General features: G+C 42.5%; 1 protein-coding gene across 2 annotated transcripts in view; it reads right to left on the bottom strand.

Moving 5' to 3' along the window:
* Positions 1-16209, bottom strand: part of PGM2 (phosphoglucomutase 2) — a 42254-nt gene extending 26045 nt beyond the window's left edge. For both annotated transcript variants that reach the window (XM_022566237.2, XM_089911771.1), the window contains exons 1-6: positions 16086-16209; positions 12150-12317; positions 7527-7633; positions 3890-3974; positions 2135-2218; positions 1821-2014 (exon numbers count right to left, since the gene is read on the bottom strand). In XM_022566237.2, coding sequence (XP_022421945.1) covers positions 1821-2014; positions 2135-2218; positions 3890-3974; positions 7527-7633; positions 12150-12317; positions 16086-16178 — 731 coding nt within the window. In that variant the 5' untranslated portion in view covers positions 16179-16209. The remainder of the gene's footprint in view (positions 1-1820; positions 2015-2134; positions 2219-3889; positions 3975-7526; positions 7634-12149; positions 12318-16085) is intronic.
* Positions 16210-20700: the final 4491 nt, after the last annotated feature.

The raw sequence follows: 20700 nt of genomic DNA, 5'->3' as shown, positions 1-20700 counted from the left end.
CCACCTAGATGTTTCTCCCCCATCACCCCTAAAGGACAAAAGCCTTAATCTGTAGGGGAAAGGGCAGCAACACCATAGCCATAGGAGGTGTTGGACAAGGATGCATGATTTATAACCAATCTGAAGATGAATAAAATATTAACATACCTTAAAAAGAAAGAAAAAAAATTAACAGCAGAAGTTATAGAAAGGTAAGCACAAGATGTTAACAAATTCCAATGATCTGATTGCTAGATTCTTAGGTTACTGTCCACTTCTTTTGGCAATGAATAAATGAACAAGGTCTTCCTTAAGACAGTAGTAGTTTAAAACAAACATACCCTTGAAAATAAAATGCATCTAGAAAAATAAATATGCAAGATCAGTGAGAACAAATCTGGAAAAACTCTCTTAGATATTAAAGTGAATTATAAAGCTATCACGATTAGAACAGTTTAGGCCTACATATATAAAGGCAGAATAAAGGGACAGAATAGAGTCCAGAAGTTGATCCAATTTGAAACGGGAAATATATATGAGAAGCAGTAAGGCTTAGTGGTTAACATGATTTAGAGACAGACTCTAAATTTAAATCTTGGAGCTCTGCCACTTATAAGCTGTGTGACTATTGGTTATTTTCTTAACCTCTCTGTGTCACAGTTTTCTCATCTATAAGATGGCAATACACCAGAACCTACCCTCAGCATTACCGTGATGATTAAAATGAGGTTAAATTAATTAGTACAAGTGAAGGGACTGTAGCAGTTATCTGATACATAATAAGCACTCATATATCATGTTAGAAATTGTTAGATTAAAGGTGATATTTCCAATCAGTCAAAGAAAAAGAGATTCTTAGTTTAATATGTTGTTACAATTGCAACTTTTTAGAAAGAACCTAATCTGCTTTCCTACTTTATGCTTCATACAAAATTAAAAATCACCAGCAACTCAAAAGATTTAAACATTGCAAAATGTAAACACGAAAGCCAAAGCAAAACAAGAGTTGTGCTTTTTTTAAAAAAATAATCTTGGTATAGTGAAATCTATCTATAGTGACACAAAACCCAGGAATCAGAAATTGAAAGTTTCAATGAAAAAGTCCAAAGGTAACAACAGAAGGGAAAACAATATTTGAAATAAGTGAAGTCTAGTTTTCTGTACAAGCAAAGAGGTTTTACAAATGCAAAAGAGGAACAAATACATAGAGAAATATAGGTTAAATAAATATTAAAAATATTCATAATTAAAGAATGCAAATAAAGTTAGGTATTACTTTCATGCAGCAAATTGGGAAAGAGGAGAAATTTAATACTTAGTATAGGTAAGAATGTGTGGATTATATACTATTATCATATACTGTTGGTGGGAATCTCAGCTAGTGTAACATTTCTGGAGAGCAATCTGTTAACCGTTATCAACTTTGTAAATACATAAATAATTCTGATGCCTGCAATGTATCTTATGAATACACTTGTGCACACACACACAAATATATGCATATATATGTATATACACATATACATATACATGAACCTACAACAGAGGTTAGCAGCCGTGGCCTGTGGGCCAGCCACCTACTTCTGTAAATAACATTTTTTGGAACACAGCTATGTTTGCATGCGTTCATTTCTGTATGATCTATGGCTGCTTTCCTGCAACAGCAGAGTTGGGTAGTTGTAACACAGTGGCTCACAAAGCACAAAATATTCGCTATCTGTCTTTCTAAGAAAAGCTGCCAGCCCCTCATCTATAGCCTCTGAAGTCAGATGCAGCTACAGTAATATGTACCAACTAAGGAGAAAATTTAATGAAAACAGAATTTGGCTAAATCCATTTACCTGTGAAAACAGTACTTTTTAAGGTCTTCAAAGTAGTCCTTATTGATGGAAGCACTTGGGTCATGAAAGAGTGGACTGCCATTGATTACAGAATCGTCCCAAGCTTGAGGCCATGGCTCTAGATTTTCTTCAATAGCCTGGGAAATCCCTTTATCATGAGGAGAGATGATCTGAGCCCCGTTATCCCAGTAGACCTGGAGAATGCAGGAACATATCCAGATGGTTTACAGTTCATCCATTCCTCATGCTCCCAAACCATAAAGGCATAGGATTCATATAGAGGGACATAAGTGTGGAGAGAAAAATAAAAATACCTTGTAACCATTATCCTGCTTTGGATTGTGAGAGGCAGTTATCATGATTCCAGCACAAAGTTTCAAATGTGATACTGTGTAGGGCTGTAATACAGTAGGAAAGGAGAACAGTTTTAAATAAAAAATTAGATATACTTAAAAGGTCTATCATATATTGTACCGTGTTCCCTTTTAATAAACACCATATATAAACATCATATTGTGTCATACAATATTTTTGTGCCACATCCAAGCAGTACACTCTGACTACCTTTAGAACTAACTCACTGCTCAAAATTCAAATAAGAAAGGTGAGTATTTTCCTAGGTGTCTTCTTATTCTGTCTTCTCCTTGGTAGAGCTAGAAAACTCTCCAAACAATATGATGGTCTGATTCTCCACTGCACATTCTTGTAAGCCTTCTGCTTGGGACAGCAGCTTATGGATTCAGTTTATTCCCTCCAACTGCTTCCTCTGCTCTTCTTCCCCTGATTTGCTTTTAAGGAAAAGGTTGAGGAAAATGTGGGAGAAATGGAGAGAGCTCTCACAGCTTGTCATTTATCTCCCACTCCAGGTCTGATTATCCCTCTCTTGCATCTCTACTTAGCTCCCATCTTTACAAGACTACTTCCCCAAATGGGGAGAGGGTAGGCTTATGCGCCCTGTGGCTGCACATGAGATTTTCTCTACACAGGCATCCTGAGATTCTACCTGCCTGTCCGCTTCCACCCTCCCACCAAGAATCACTGTGGTCACTTGTCCCCCCTAGGAGTTATCTCACATTCCCCAGGTTTCCTGGAGCAAAGAAAAAGGGAGAATCACTCCACTATGTGGGCAAATGACCATGAGACACTCATTTAATTCATGTCGGATATAAAAGTAATAGCTATCAACACTTATATAGTACAGAAGACCAATGATGCTTGAACACATTGCAATTTTTCCATCAAACAATAAAACTTGAACCACATCTGGATGTGACATTGAGTGCCTACTGGGATATTTACAATCTAGGAGGTGCTGCACCTACCTGTCAGTACACTAGAGACAGTAAACACAAAGCTAGTGGAGCTTACTTTTTTATTTACACACTCTCATTTCTACTTGATGGAACTAACTGCATTCAAACCATGTTTTTGGTTTAGTATCTAAAAACATTTATGCTTAGCATCTGGCTCCACTCTTAACAGTTCTATCTACTTAAAAGCAACAGCTGTCACAGTCCCTATTGTCCTTTTCTTTAGATTCTGCTACAATAAGAATTTGATAAAAATCTTACTAAAACATGCCAAGTATGCTTCTTATACTGGCCATGAATAAGATTTAGAATGAAACATTTATATAAAAAGTTGGTGCACCAACTTGTCAAAAATTTTCATGATAAGACATGGCTTGAGTTGAATTCAGATTTACACCCAAGAAGTTTCCTAATTGTGATAGCTGGGAAAAAAGAATACAAACCAAATTAAAAAGCAAACAGACAGACAAACAAACAAAAGACATTTTGCTAACTAGCTAAAATATCCTTCGAATGCAAGTAAAAGAAAAATTGCACTAAAAAAAATCAATTTGGATGAATCAAAAGTTGAATACCAGAGAATATTACTAGGATGTGGGAGGAACATTCCTGGAGAGGAGGGAGAATTCCTGATAAAAGGCAAGGATCCCTTCTATCTTTCAAACACCTGAATCCCAAGAGCACTGAAGACTGTAAAACTCGGCCATGTCCCATCTCTGATTCCATGACAGGAAATTACAAGAGGAAAGAGTTACTTACCACAAAGGGGGTTGGGGTTATATCAGAAAAGAGGTACACAGGAATCCCCTGGCTGATAAACGTAGTGGCAGCAAGTCGGGCGAATCTGGAAATGCAGAGTGATGGGGGAGAAAAGGAAAGTAGAGCCATCAGGACCGTGGGTGACAATAAAGAAGGAAATGAAGGTCCAACCATTTCTTTAGGCTGAGAACGGCAGCCAGGTCGAAGAAAACGTTTATTTTACTTCTGCTGGCAGAGAACATTAAGGCTGGAGGAACATTAGGAGTCATCTCACTCCACCCCTTTGTTTTACAGAAATGGGACTAAAGCCAAGAAAGGACATATGACTTGTCCCATGTCCACGAGCCACTCAGCGGCTGACCCAGGCCTGCACCCGAGTCTCTCAGCTCTCTTCCCTCTCAGGGGGTCTCAGCGAGGCCGATGCTGCCCCCACGGGACATTTGAATCGTCTGGAGACATTTTTGGTTGTCATCAGGGTAGAGCGCTAGTGGACGGAGGCCAGGGATGCTGTAAATCATCCCACAATGCACAGGGCAGTGCCCACAACAAAGAGTTATCTGGCCCAGTACCAAGTCACTTGGCAAGAGAAACCTGAGTCTAAAGCTGTCACTATCCAGTATATGCCATGAAGACTCGTATTTGATTCGATGTTGTCCTCTACAAAACATACGGCACATTGGCATGTGTGTGTATGTGATATATGTGTAACACATATATGCATCTGACATGTATATGACATATATACATCTTGGCTCCATTCAGCCCTTAGAAGAAGACTTAAATCTTTGACACTCTGACATATTTCTCAACTTCCACAGCACCTGACTTAGGGCAGGACATAGAACATGGCACTGGGTCTTTCTTCATGCATGGAGTAAAGTACTTCATCACAATAATTGAGCAATTTACTTCCAATGAACACCACCACACTATTACAGGATTAAACAAACAAAATATTTGATCATTCTCCCAAATAGTTCTTGAGCACTAACTTCATGGAACACTATTTCGGGAGCTGGCTGGGGCAAAAAGAGATCTTTAACAACTCAAGCGTCAAAATTCCTAGGATCAACAGTAATACGAAAATGATTTTGACAATTAAAAAAAACCCTCTACACACGGGAAAGTCATAAAAATAACAAAATTTAGCAAAAACAACTTAACTAAAAATCTGAATTAAATCCACACTGTATTCACTAGAAGGTATTGAGTCACTTTTACCCTCATGAAATGTGTAGCATGTGTTCAGGCTAACTTTAAAGGCACTTTCTTAAATCTGGCAAAGGAGACACTCAACATACCTATGATATATACATGATATATATGAATTAAGTTACAAATGTGCACGAAAAAAGATTCAGTGTGTTCTTTGCATATACTTAACAGTTATTGCTTATGTTTCCCACCAGATATTTAAAACTGTAAGATTAAAGAACTAATCAACATTTCCTTAGGTAAAATTCTGAGACTGCAATAGTTTCCGACTCTTTAAGAAAATGTCGGGCTTCCCTGGTGGCGCAGTGGTTAAGAATCCGCCTGCCAATGCAGGGGACAAGGGTTCGAGCCCTGGTCCAGGAAGATCCCACATGCCATGGAGCAACTAAGCCCGTGCACCACAACTACTGAGCCTGTGCTCTAGAGCCCGCGAGCCACAACTACTGAGCCTGTGCTCTAGAGTCCGTGAGCCACAACTACGGAAGCCCACGTGCCTAGAGCCCGTGCTCCGCAACAAGAGAAGCCACCGCCAATGAGAAGCCCGCACACCGCAACGAAGAGTAGCCCCCGCTCGCCACAACTAGAGAAAGTCTGTGCACAGCAACGAAGACCCACTGCAGCCAAAAATAAATAAGTAAATTTAAAAAAAAAAAGAAAATGTCCATTTCCTCATCATGAGTGTTTTACTATATTCTGGTTAGTAATTGTTACAACCTCTAAATATCTTGCTTGCTGTAGGTGACAGACAGCGACCCTGAGCTCCATTCCATCCCATTCTATCAAACTCTGAGACTTGAACCATAAACAAATAGAATCAGTAACATCGGTCACTTTAAGGGACTGATGTGGCCCCAAGGCCAGAGCAAGAAACAGCTGCACCTTAATTGACAATGTTAACATATATGAAAGATGTGTCAACCTGAAGCAGGGCAGTCAGCCTAAGGAGAAGAAATCTGAGAAGCTAAACTGGCAGTTAGCCACATATATGCACTGTGCATGCTTTGACCGGAGGGTCTGACCTGCTGGTAAAGCATGCTTATGATGTAATTCTCACTGTAAATTCACTAACTGAAATTGACAAACTGATATTCTGAGGTTTATTCGACATTACTCTCTTGTGAATATAGTTCATAAGCATCAGCCCTTGAAAGATACAGCTTCTCTCTTGCTTTATTGACAAAAAATCACATTTTTGAGCCTGCAGCTGAAGACCCAATATTTTATATCACCCTGAGTTCAACCCAGGAGCTGACGTCATCTGGTATTTTGCCCTGGCCGTGCTCCCTTCCTCACAGCCACACATTTGTTCCCATTAATGTTTCTCTCTTAGACTAGAAGCTACTGAGAAGCAAAGATTAGGACTCTATGAATTCATCCAGCACTGTAAAGTTATGAGACTTTTCATTAATATTAAACATTGGTATGTTCTTCCAATCTAAGAAACTACTAATACTTATATTCTGGAAATATTAAAAAAATTCAACATAATAGAGGAAGTGTTCAAGTAAAAAAGAGGGTCATATAATGACAAGAGCAGTGATTGGCAAACTCCAGCCCACTTTGTAAATAAAGTTCTACTGGAACACTGCCATGCCCATTCAGTCATGAATTGTTCATGGCTGTTTTTATGCTACACGGTAGAGTTGAGTGGCTGTGACAGAGACTGTGCAGCCCACAATGTATAAGATATTTACTATTTGCCCTTTAGAGAAACAGTTTGCTAACCCCTGGTGTCAGCCTCTTTATGCTTAAATTGTGTTGCCTTCTCTCACTTTATGATATTAGAGCAAAGAGATAAAAGTACATACTTTACAGGTTTGGTGGGGGCTAAATGAGTGAATACCTAGGTGCCTAACTCACATTCAGCACTCAAATGATTCTATCACCATCACCACCTCCTCCACCACCAGCTCCCCCACCATCACAACCATCACCACCAGCTCCTCCCCCACCACCACCTCCTCCCCCACCACCACCATCACCACCACCACCACCACCACCACCATCCCCACCATCCCCATCATCATCTTTCTACAGCTACATAAGACAGTCTCATTGGTTCGGGAATGTTACAAGAATGCAGCCTGCAATGGGCATTTAAGAATGGGAAGGAGCTCATGAGGCTTATAAATAGTGGAAGAAAAAAAATTTACATAAAAGGAAGAAAGTGAGAAATAATATTGCCAGTTAAAAAAATTACCTTAGATAGGTAGTAAGTTCTACATTGTCTAAATAATTTTATCTTCTTAACCCAAACATAAAACCAGAATTCTTAAAAGTTGCAAAAGAATCTACCCATCAGTTTTATAGTTAAGCAATGTAGCTGACAAACATATTTAAAGTCAACATATTGAAATGGTGATTACACCTAAAACTACAAAATACACTACAAAAAAATAGTTTCTGAAATATCTTTACATACCTTCTGCTGCTGCCTCCACTTGCTGGATGGGCTCGAGCATCATAGCTGATCACAACACCTCTTTGCTTAAGGTCACTGAATTGTTTTTCCAGGTATCTACAAAATCCCTAAAAAATACCCCATGGATTCAAAGAGTACACTATATGTTTTAACACACACACTATATATATATTATATATATACCGAACAATAGGAAAATAACAGCTGTATTTATTTTCTATCTGTATGTATCAGGTAATGTGTTGGACATTTAGTATTTATTATCACTAATCCCAGATCAACTTGGCCAAGAAGCCTCATTTTACAGATGGAAAAGCTAGAACTCAGAAAGGCTCGGTGACTTGCCCAGTTTCAGACACACGAATAGCAGAGTCTAGATTTGTGCCTGGGTCTGGTTAGAGGTGGTTCAGTGCTGGGTTAAAAGCACACAGACTCTGTGGGCTTGTACTCTACCCCCACCTACAAGCAAATGACAAGTTCCTTAATCTCTCAGTGCCTCAGTTTCCTCTTCTGTAAAATGGGAATAACAATAGTACCTACTTCAAAGGGCTGTATGAGGGCTAAATGAGTTAAAACATGCCAAGTGCTGAGAATCCGACACCAAGGAAGCACTGTGTGTTTGCTGTTATGAGCATCATTTTTACTGTCATTTTTCTTCAAAGCCTGTATTCATTTTACACTAGCCTAAAATGTCTGAGGACAGGGAAGTGTTTCAGACATTTCCACCTGCCCTGTACATCAGTAGGTAAAAGAAATTCGACAGTTAAGATTTATACAGTTAACTGATCTAACTTGTTCTGCTTGTGATATTGTTTTCAAGCAGGTAGGTCTTAAGGAGGCTCTATCAGTCCACCATTATACAAATTAAAATTGTGCAGAGTTTGGGCTATTCCCACCTGCCTAGAAATGGTGGAACACACAATTCCTGCATCTTAGTGGGTGCAATAACATCACATCAGTCTGAAATATAGAAGATTAGAAAACAGTGAACTTTGAATTCAAGAGGTTTAGATTACTCGACAAAATAGGTTTTATTACAGAACAAAAAGAACTCTGGTTGATTGGGTTTTAATGATGGTTCATACTACTTATTTCACTTTGATTGAAGGAAGTCTTATAAAAAGTAATTGTAACTCTTATTTTTGGTAGGGCAATACTTCACAGCTTTGTTGCCAGAGTGATGCCAATTTAGAAAGCCTTCAGTTTTTCTTGTGCAAAAATGTTGCATTGGGCATATCTTCTGAGGCTGAGGGATATGAGGTAATAAGAACACGTGTACTGGTTTCGTGGGGTCCCCTGAGGGTACGCAGATGCTCACACTCTCAAGGCTTACAACAGTGACAGTGCTCTCTCCCTGGCCCAGGTTGACCCCTGTGTGCGGCCCCAGTGTTCAAGGGGGGCAAAAAAACATTCAGCCTTAGTCTAAAATCCCTACCATCTCCAAATTGCTCTAAAAAACTCTGGGGCCTGCTGAGGCTGAGGACCTGAGAGCATGGCTAAGGGAAGGGGGCATGTTTTTTCCTGAGAAGAGACTCACTGAGGGATGGAAATATTATCATAGAGCATAAGAAACAAACTTTATATACCTTCAAAAGGTCAAACTATGACCAATATGTAAAAGCTACAGAAAGATGGATTTGGTTCAAAATAAAGAAACCATTCTCTAATGAGAACGATCCAAAGACAGAGTGGCTAATTCAGAAGACAATGGGTTCTCTATCACCGATGTGTAATGGCTCAGTTAAGTAACCTAAACGGAAACTATAACCTCTGTCAATGAGGCAAACGATACAAAAATTTCCCTCTACTCTCTATCCTGTTTCCTAGTGGGTTGTTCTTGACTCACATGCGTCCACTTCTTAAATACAACCAGGTGAATTTGGGGGCACCAACAGGACGAGAGTTAGCACCAGAGACCAGCAAGCACGGAGTTTTCAGATGACTCCAGGCTCCAAGCTGGCCCACGTGATGCCAAATGCAGCAGAGATGAGCTGTCCCCACTGAGCTCCACCCACATTACAGATCTGTGAGCAAAATAAATGTTGTTGTTGAAGACTACTATGTTTTGCGTGATTTGTTGTATGCCCTAGTGACCAGAGCAGAGGGCAACCTTATCCATCAACATGATCCCATGTTATCCATAAACCAGAACAGGATTCGCAGGCTCACTTTATTCTAAGCCTTCCCTCCAAAAAGATCTAGGGAGCCCTACTGCTTAACAGCAGTCTGTTCCCATGGCAACCCTGTACCCTTATGCAAGAGTTCCTTCTTAGGGTTTTGCCAGAACATGCCCAACTCTGCCTTTATGTTGGGAGGTACACGTAAAGTACACGTAATCACCAGTAGTCAATTTTCCCAACGTCTTCTTTCCTGGAATTAAAGTGGCCTTCAATTTGAACAAGTCTAAGCAGTTGAAGAAACAGAACAATCTGTTCCACTTCATTTCCCTCATAAACAGAACTCTCGACACTCGGCATCCGCTGTTTCATCAAAGGCTTCATCTTTATTCCTAGAAGTTGGGTCTGGACTCTCAGTGTCAAATTCACAAATGAAGGCAAGGGAACTCGGCAATAATTTCCACCTATGCTGTAAATTAAAACTAAATAGAACGAATAACTCATGGTTATTCTGGCAGTTAGAAAAGCTTTTCGATGCTTGCATCTGTACAACCATAACAAACATTACAAGAACACAGGAGTCGGTCAGCTTAGTTGGTGGATTGGCACTGGAATGAAAGCTGCATGTCTCTTTCAGTCATTATTATATCCCTGATGCCTGGCACCCAATAAAGCTCTGCTGAATGAATACATGAACGAATGAATGAACTGCTGCATGAGTTTGAAAAGGTACCGCTTCAGCTGACTGTGCAAGCCTAACTTTATGGAGTAAACGTGTGATTTCCCTGTGCCTAGGCAAACCCACAAGACTCATCCATGATTAAAACAAATTAGGTCTGTCAAATACAAAAGAAGCCTGGAGTCAAATTAATTAAACAAGGAGGCCATTGGACTGAGATGGCTTTAATGCCTTACTTTAATTGCCTACTAAGCAAGCCAAAACCTAACACTGTAAAAACCTCAAGGTTAAGAAATCGCAACTTAAGGACAGCCAATCACAAACAGCCAGCAAGGCTTTCCCAAATGCGGCACCCACTTGAGCTGTAGCCAATCTATTAATTTCCTTGCTTTGCTTCTGCCTCTTCTCTATAAGTCTTTCCCCTAGTTCTTGTTAGTGGAGCGCTCTGAGGGGGAGCAGAATATGTGACCCCAAAACATGTCACTCTGGCATGTGGATCATTTTGAAATGAGGCCAGTCAAGACCCAACAGATTGAAGAAAAACTTTCACCTCTTCCTTAACTACCTAGAAGAATTTAGATATGGAGGCTGACCCAGAAAGGGAACTTTTTTTTTTTAAGTTAATTTTTATTTTTGGCTGCGTTGGGTCTTCGTTGCTGCACATGGGCTTTCTCTAGTTGTGGCGAGCAGGGGCTACTCTTTGCTGCGGTGCGCGGGCTTCTCATTGTGGTGGCTCCTCTTGTTGCAGAGCACAGGCTCTAGGCACGTGGGCTTCAGTAGCTGCAGCATGCAGGCTCAGTAGTTGTGGCACACGGGCCCTAGAGCGCACAAGCTTCAGTAGTTGCAGCACAAGGGCTCAGTAGTTGAGGCGTGCAGGCTCTAGGGCATGCGGGCTTCAGTAGTTGTGGCATGAAGGCTCCATAGTTGTGGCTCACAGGCTCTAGAGTACAGGCTCAGTAGTTGTGCTGCACGGGCTTGGTTGCTCTGCGGCATGTGGGATCTTCCCGGGCCAGGGATTGAACCCATGTCCCCTGCATTGGCAGGCTGATTCTTAACCACTGCGCCACCAGGGAAGTCCGAAAGGTAACTATTATCAGAGATAACTTTTAATCTGAAAGAGCTATCTGTATGGCAGGTAAACATTAACTAGCAAACATCTGCTCTTCTACTGCCCTGTGAAAAATATAGCTATAAAAACATATATAGGGCTTCCCTGGTGGCGCAGTAGTTGAGAGTCCACCTGCCGATGCAGGGGACACGGGTTCGCGCCCCGGTCCAGGGGGATCCCACATGCCGCGGAGCGGCTAGGCCCGTGGGCCATGGCCGCTGAGCCTGCGCGTCCGGAGCCTGTGCTCCACAACGGGAGAGGCCACAACAGTGAGAGGCCCGTGTACCGCAAAAAAAAGAAAAAAAACAAGAAAACAAAAAAATCCCATATATATACACTCACATATTTGCATATATGTCTGTATATATAAATATACATATATATTTGAAAAGTCCTTCTATTGTCATTCTCCACTTTGAAGCCTCAACTGCTAAATCTGCCCTTGTGTCTCATTGTCTTTATGAGGCTCCCATATGTATGTAATTAAATTTGTTTTCTCCTGTTAATCTGTCTTATGCCACTTTAATTAATACCAGCCAAAGAATCTGTAAGCGTAAAGGAAAAATTTTTTCTCCCCAGCAGCTCCTAACCAGTTTGGAATTGCCTGATTCAAATAGATTTTTGCTCAAATAAACTCTTAAACGTTTTAATACGCTTCAGTTTATCTTTTAGCACTGGGACTATGTTAAGAATAACTAAGAAATATAAAAATGTGGCACCTGTGTAGTCTGGATGATGGTCAAGTCATTCATACAAGAAATTCCTGCTCCCATAGCACCTCGGAGGCCAGCTGTCCCAAACTCCATTCGAGCCCCAAAACATTTTTGCAGTTCTTCTTTATTACCTTCTGCAATTAGTTGTTTCACTGACTCCAAAGTTAAGGGATTCTGCAAAACAGAAATGTACATACCAGGTGAATAACGTAATGAAAAATCAGAAATATAAGAAAAACCTCACGATAACTCTAACCTATAGGAGAAAAAAATATATATATATTATAATATATGTATATGTATGTATTTGAAAAGCATATATACATGCATACATATACACATATACACGTAGAGGCTTTTCAATTTTCTGATGCTTTTAAAATCTGAAATATGAAGTTGGTCCTTTAAAAATTATAATGCATGATATTGTGATATAATGTTTTTATTTAGTTTTTGTTCCTAGTTCCTGGCAAAGAGGTCATAAAACCCTTGAAATTTCCTGAATGATTAGGATGAAAGGAACATCTTTTGTTATTCATAACAAACCCGTTTCATCCATACCTGAGTTTATTCTACTGATGTGACTCTTGGGAACCAAACAAGTGATTAGATGGTTGGAACTTTCAGCCCCACCTCCTGACTTCCAAGAAGGGGAGGTGCTGGAGATTAAGTTCAATCACTGATCATTTAATCAATCATGCCTATGTAGGGGCACTGAAGCTCTGCACTCCTTCCCACCATACTTTGCCGTATGAATCTCTTCCAACTGGCTGTTCTTGAGTTGTGTCCTTCATAATAAAATTGGTAATAGTAAGTAAAGTGCCTTCCTGAGTTCTGTGAGCTGTCCTCCAATTACCAAACCCAAGAAGGGGGTCACGAGACACCTGGTTTATCACTGGTTGGTCAGAAGGAGAGGTGACAACCTGGGACTTTTGCAGGTATCTGAAGTGGGGACAATATTGTGGGACTAAGCACTGAAGCTGGAGGGTCTGTGCTAACTCTGTACTGAGTTAAATTGTTGGACACCCAGTTGGTGTCCACAGAGAAATGGAAACTAGCACGGTGTGAAAAACTCACACATTTGGTGTCAGAAGTATTGTGAGTAAAAGGAAATAGTTTTTCCTTTATAATGTAAGTATTATTTTCTTTCCTACAAAGGTAAGCACTTTTGGAGAAATGGAATGAACATACAGGTTTTGGGATCTAACACTCAGAATGGAATCCCAGCAACACCACCACTCACCAACTCTATACTGTTGGGCAGACTATTTAGCTTCTTGAATTCTCAGTTTCCTCATCTCTAAAATGGGAACAATCTATAACCTTCCTTACAAGGTGGTTTTGAAGTGGTTTACATTAAATTCATGTAAAACACCTTTTTCTATCTGGCACCTAGTAATAATCAAATGTTCATTTTCTTCCCTAATGTCTTCAAATTTTCCCAGAGTGATAGCGTATATAATTTAAATCAACACCTTACTTTGGTAGTGTTTTATAAGTTGTACAATACTTTCACATACCTGGTCAAATTTGAATCTTGCAATGACTCTAAGAGGCAGGCAAATAAGAAAAACCCCATTTTATAGATGGGGAAGCCTCAGAGATTAAGTGTCCTGCTTAAACTGTATGTGTAAGCATTAACTTAGTACCTTTCATATTACATTAACTGCTTCAAACAGACACTCACATGAATCATTTAAGTTCATTTTAAATTGCCCTTTTTTTGTGCAATAGTTGCATAAAATGTTAAGCATGCAGAAAAATGACAATTACATTAATTCCATATCAAACTTTTAAATTAAGGATTCAGGGTAACAGAGAGTAAGTACTTTATATTCTATCTTACAGTAATCACCTCAGTGGATGACCATGCAGGCAAAACAGGGCCACATAATTAAACTTTGAAATGCTACTGCAATAAAATGCTACCTTTTGGAATTAAGCCCACATTTTCAGATTGTTCCAGATTCAAAAGGAAACAAGTAAAAGCCCACCTTTTTGGTTAAAAGCAATAGCCACTGACCACAGAGCACAGTCTGACCTACCAGATTGTTAGGTGCCTACAAGTTAGGGCTCAGATCTGCAATGTAAAAGAGGTTCAATAAATACTTTGCTGAGTGAATGAGAAAACAGACTTCAAGGTCACACCCAATATCCAGTGATTCTTTCATTCACAGTGTAGATTTGGAAAATCCTAACTGGCCTTTGATATCTATAAAAGACCTAATAGCTTGAGAGAAACCAAAGGAGGCAGAAAGATAAGAATAAAAAAATCAAGAGGTCAGCAGAGATCAGAGTCATACGTGGCAGTGACACATTTGTCAGCACCCAGAGGAACAGGGATGGAGGCACAGTGGAAATGCTCAGAGGGTACCTGCTGGTGCCCCGCCACCCTTGGGGCAATCAGACTACAGGGCTGCAATGCTTTTAGCTGGCAGGAAGTTCCCTCTGGGTGCCTGTTTCAAGCCAAAGGAAAAACTGAGAGAGGAAAGAACAAGAGGAGTGGTAGCAAAAAGATGAAAAGGACAACACCCCCTCACCTCTATCCAGTGAGGTACTCTCTCTGTATACAAAGATACAACATTTTGTGGAAACTGGGTTTTTATTTCTTCAAAGGGAAAGTTTTATGAAACTAATTCATTACCAACTATGGCTTCAAAAGATTTCTACTCACTGCCAGGTAGTGAGTTATCAGAAATGGAGACCTTTCCCTCCGCTAAAGAATTCACAAGAATTACAAAGAAAAACCACCCAAGGAGTTGCCAGTAGCATCAGAAACAGGATGTGCTGGCATTTCATGTGAAGTGGGGGGCCCGAGGGTGAAGAGGAAGGCCTGGTCCCTGCAGAAAGGGCTTGTAATCTTCCTCCCTGACTCAAATATTTCAGGTCTCTACTGTTTCAGTGCACAGTAATGCACTGTGCAGGACTATGGACCATGGAAGTTCGTGAATGAGTGCGCAGCACCGGCTATATGATTTGCTGGGGCCCAGTAACAAATAAACCCACAAGCAAATGTTTTTGTTTTTGGCCAATCGCTAAGAGCTATGAGGAAAAAGAACAGTCTGTTTAGGGAGAGTATTAGAGAGAAATAATTTACCCTTGGAAGCCAGGGAAGCCCTCTCTACATAAGCCACATTTAAGTTCAGACCTGAAACATAAGTAACGACATGAGAAACAAGTTCAGCAGAAGAGAGCTGAGACGAACTTTCCGGGAATACAAACAGCGTGCACGACGTAACAAGTAGGAAACGAGAGACTCAGGTTAGAAAGGAGACAGGGAGTGATGTCCGGAGCTCGGTCCCTGCTTCTCTGTTTGCTCCAACACCTAAGAGAGTGAAAAGCTAGGGTGCTGTGTCCAAGGGGTTCCCCCTTCTTCTTCTCAGCAAAGTCTGAGACCTGAGAAAAACGCCTGAAGCCAAGCGGGTCCAACCGAAACGATCCACGTTTGCAACCCAGCGCCTGGGAATGCTGCTCTGCCAAGTACCCGGGAGTTTGAGGAACAGGCGGGAACAAATAGGGGTCGGTGGCGGATGCACTGCGGACTGCAGCGGACGAGCCCGCGGTCTGAGTGGCAGGAACGCGCGCTCGCCTCAATTAGACAAGACCCCTGAGCCCCGCCGCATTCAGACCAACCCCGCTCGCTGCCCCGCTCCCGAACTTGCAGTCCCCACCCGCCGGATGGCTGATTTTGTCCCGGGACAACCTTTCCTGGACAAACTTCAAATGTGCCACAAACCAGCCACACCGACGAGGCCTTGCCGCCGCCGCGTCCCCCTCCTCGGTCTTCCGGCGGGACCAGCGCGGCCCCGCGGGGCGGAAGGGAGGGAAGGAAGGAAGCGCCTGCACCGGCACTCGCCGCAGGAAAGGCGGCGCGGCGCCCGGGGAGCGCGCAGGGGGTCCTGCACCTCCTCCGGGCGCTCCCAGCCCCCCGGCGCCCTTCACCTTGTCCCATCGCAGCCACCGGGCCGTCTCCTGGTCCAGCCGGGCGTCCATGCCGGGGCCGCCGCCTCCCGGAGCCCCCGTCCCCGCCGCCATCCCTGCGCTGCCACCACCAAGTTCAAGAGGTGGCGAGATCGTCCTTCCGGCGGGGCGGGGAGGGGCGGGGCGGGGGCGGGGCGGAGAGAACCGGCTCGGGATCCACCCGTGTCGGGAGGAAAATGACGTGCTCTGCCGGGGAGCAGCCTCCTTGCAGTGTACAGTTGCGCCTCTGGGGGCAGCGGAATAGAAGCGTGAGGTGGAAGTGGGCGTGCTGAAATATCCCGAGGTCACCCCCATTCATACAACAGCTATTCATTCAGTTCCTACTGTGCGCCAGGCACCGGGTCAGGAGCTGGGATCCAAGCACGGGTAAGCCCAGAAAGGAGCCTAAAAGTTATGTAGAAATTCTGAGAGTCAAGAATAACCGAGAAAAATCTTGAAAAAGAAGAAAAAGTGGGAGGATTAAGACAAATAGATGATAAAACAGAATGGAGAGTCCAGAAACAAATTTACACGTGTATGGACAGTTCATTTATTTCAGAGGTGGCGCCGCAGAGCGAGTGGTAAGGACTTACTTTCAATTAATGGTGCTAGGTCAACTGGATATCTATGTAAGAGGAAGAAAAAAGAAACTTGAGCCCCTACCTCACATCACACCTCATATAAATATGCATTCCAGGCTAATTGTAGATAAGTATGAAAGGTGCAATGAAACTTCTAGAAACTAAGGAGTTCACCTTCATGACCTTAGGACCACTAAGCCATAAAGGAGATGCATGCAGTGAGCATGAAAAGGTATGCGTAAGAATGTCTCTAGCAGCATTATTTGTAATAGCCCCAAACTGGAAACAACCCAAATGTACGTCAACAATACAGTGGATAAATACATTATATTATATTCATACAATGATGTAGAAAAATTGTGGTGTATTCATACAGCTGTGAAAATGAACTATTGTACACATCATAGATGAGCCTCACAAACATTATGTTGAATGAGCGACATATTGGCTCATTCCATATATATGAAATTCTAGAATAGGTAAAAATATAGGGAAAGAAAGCAGATCAATGGTTTCTAAGAACTGTGGGTGGGGACAAGGGTTGCCTACAAAGGGCACAAGGGAATTTGGGGAATGATGGAACTGTTCTGTGTCTTGGCTGAGGTTATGATAAACACAATACACATTTATCAAGCCTCATAGAACCGTACATGCTAAAGGGTAAATTTAAAATTATTTTTGAAGTCTTAAGAGTTAAAACTTTTAAAGGAGGCAAAACTAATCTATGGGCATCAGGAGAATGGTTACTTTGGGCAGGAAGAGGGTGCCTTCTGGGATGCTGGGCCCATCCTTTTTCTTGACCTGGGCAGTAGTTGCTCAGGTGTGTTCACTTTGTAGTAATTCACTGGGCTGCACCTATGAATTGTGTATTTTCTTTGTATTCTATTTCTTTTTCATATTCATTTATTTATTCTCTTTCAGTTTTAAAAAGAAACCAATATGTATCCAGGATCTATGAGAGCTAAGTCTAATGAGAGGCATATCATACAATATGATCATATAATCACATGAGTTAATATGTAATTACAAACTGATAAGAATGCTGGAAGGAAAGCAAGGAGATTCCATGAGGGTGCATGTTAGTGGGCTGTTCTGGTGGGGGAAGCTTCCCTCAGCACTTGAAGCTTGTGAGGAGACAGGATGGAAGGATGCAGTTAATGTTGGGGGGAGGCAGCCTGGAAAATGCTTTCCAGATAGAGACCCTCTAAATGTGGTGCTTCCCCCAAATGAAAGCTACAAGAAACCAGAGCACAGGGAAGTAGAAGAGAAGGATAGGCAGCCTCAGTCTCCCCATCTCTCAGCTTGTTGTAGGTCTGCCACACTTGGGCTGTCTCCTTTCTCTGCACCAGACCAACCTTCTTTTCAACATCCTAGGACAGAAATTGTGGACACAAAGAGTCTGAGACCAGACAGGTGTCGACTGAAGAAAAACGCACAACCTAAAGTTGTGAGTTAAGTTTTATTCAGGGACCTTACTGAGGACTGTAGCCCGGAGACAGACTCTGAGAGAGCTCTGAGGAACTGCTCTGACTAGACGATGGGGGGGGAACCAGGATATGTAGGAGTTTGCTGGAAAAAAAACATGTAGTTGAACGTCAAAAGATTACTGCTAATCACAAAAAACAGACATCGCAAGGTAATGATTTTAACGCTTGTGTGGGAAGATGCAAAAGTCTGAGCTCATTGAAATTATCCCTTAGATATGCATCTTAACTATCTAGGGCCAGTATTCAAAGCACAGAGGGTTTCCAGGTTTTCTCCATTCTGCATGCCCCTCAGGGTGCACTTTCGGGGGGATTGGGGGGAGAGAACGGCTAACGGCTTGATGGTGGGCAACATTTGTTGTTTACTGGAATGGCAGGCAACGTTCCCTTTCCACACAGGTCTCACTTGCACTTGCTTCCCTCCCAAATACCAGAGCTCTCCCAGGTGGGGCTGTGCAGCTTCCAGCCTTCTGCCACGGTAGGGCGGGGTGGGGGAGGGAGGGAGGGGGGTCCTTGGCCTCAGAGCTCCAATCACGCCCTCCACCATGGGGGTGGTTGCAGCTGAGTCTCTGCTGCAGTTCCAAAGGTGTGGGGAATGGGGAGGCAAGAGGATCTTCTGACACTTTTCATTACATTCCTCAGCACAGAGATTATGGGCCCATGGAGACATCCTGTCAGAACTATTTAACTTCCTTCTGGGACACCAAGGGGCAGGTTTCTCAGTGCTCAATATTCAAGGAAAGAAAGCAGGTAGGATTTTTTTTTGGCTGCATTGGGTCTTCATTGCTGCACGCGGGCTTTCTCTAGTTGCGGCGAGCGGGGGCTACTCTTCATTGTGGTGCGCAGGCGTCTCATTGCGGTGGCTTCTCTTGTTGCAGAGCACGGGCTCTAGGCTCATGGCTGCAGTAGTTGTGGCACGTGGGCTCTAGAGCGCAGGCTCAGTAGTTGTGGCACACGGGCTTAGTTGCTCCGTGGCATGTGGGATCTTCCTGGACCAGGGCTCGAACCCTTGTCCCCTGCATTGGCAGGCGGATTCTTAACCACTGCGCCACCAGGGAAGCCCAGCAGGTAGGATTTTTCAAGCCTAGAAGAACTTTTCACAAGGAAGTTGTAAGTAAATCCTCCTCCCTTAACTTATGAAGGTCGCCAAGAGCTCAGGTACTGTGCTAAAAACAATGCACAATGGCCTTACTCTGTTACTCCCTTCTGCTTCCCATGGGAAGCAGAAAAAGTCCTCTGAGGTTGTGTCACGGGGTCTCTATGTCCAGGAGACTTTTCCAGGGTCTCCTGTAACTAAGATGCCTGAACTGGAGGTCTTTTCGGTTCTGACAATGATGCTACAGTGACCTGAATCAGTTGATTCTCACACATGATCCCCAAATTAACATTTCATGTCTGAAGAAGCCCATGTAGAATAATAGAATGTTGGAGCAGAAAGAGTTCTTGGGGAACAATTTGGACCTCGTTTTATAGATGAGGGAACAGAGACAGAAAATTTCCAAGCCCCTCTTCGAGATACACAGCTGGTCACGGGCAAAGCCAGGATTCTTGTGCCTGCTCTCCTGATTTTCTAATCCAGTGTTCAACCTCCAGTTCCACTCAGTCCATTTCTACACATTTCTATAGAAGGAAGTTCCATGAACTCTGGGAACCTGTTTCCATTTGATAGCGACTGGGTCTTGATGAAAAACAAATATTAACCATTTCTGGCATTGATAACATTAGGTGATGCTTAAAATAATTTAATTTGTTTGTGCATGCTCTCCTGCTGCCTGAGAACTGTTTCACACATGGATGCCCCATTTTTCCTTGGAAACCTTCCCAACTTCCCCAGACACCTTGTCAGCAATTCTACCAGTTCTCTGTCCCATAGGGTTTCCCAACAGTCTGGATTTTGCCGATTGTGTTTCTGTGGTGTCTGTTAACATGTTCCTCTGTCTCTTGTATTGCTTGTAAATTCATCACATTATAATTTTCTCTTCATAGTCTCTCCCTCACTAGTCTCCTTGAGGACAGGAATGGTGTTTTGTTTCTCTTTGCCTACCCAGAGCCTAGCACTGTAAGTGCCCAGTAAATGCATGAAGAAATGACTGAAGTCAGGAGGCTGTTTATTCCTCCCTCATGAAGGAAGAGGGGAGGCTCTAGCGTCAGGACTGGATCTTGGCTCTACCCTTTGTTCTCTGGGGGCCCTGGGCAAGTCACTTAACCTCTCTTGGCCTCAGTCTCCTTATTTCTAAAATGGAAGCAATCATAGTGTCCAGCTCATAGGGGTGATGTGGGGCTTACATGAGGAACTACATATAAAATGCTTAGCCTAGTGTCTGGCATGAAGTAAGCACTCAATAAACGTTAGCTGTTATCATGAAAATTTTACTAGCTTGACAAGCTACATTAGTCAGGATAGCCTAGGCTAAACAGAAGTAATAAATTAATCCCTAGATCTCAGGACTTAGTGAAACAAAGCTTTTTGTTTCTTGGTCATGCTCATGTTCGGGGTGAGTCAGGGGACGCTATACCCCACATAGTCACTCA

Source organism: Delphinapterus leucas, chromosome 5 (genome assembly GCF_059928025.1).
Source record: "Delphinapterus leucas isolate spDelLeu-1000000601 "Yukka" chromosome 5, BTC_Dleu_Yukka2, whole genome shotgun sequence".
NCBI lineage: Eukaryota > Metazoa > Chordata > Mammalia > Artiodactyla > Monodontidae > Delphinapterus > Delphinapterus leucas.
The sequence above is the reverse complement of the archived record's forward strand: the minus strand, read 5'-3'. Positions and strand labels throughout refer to the sequence as shown.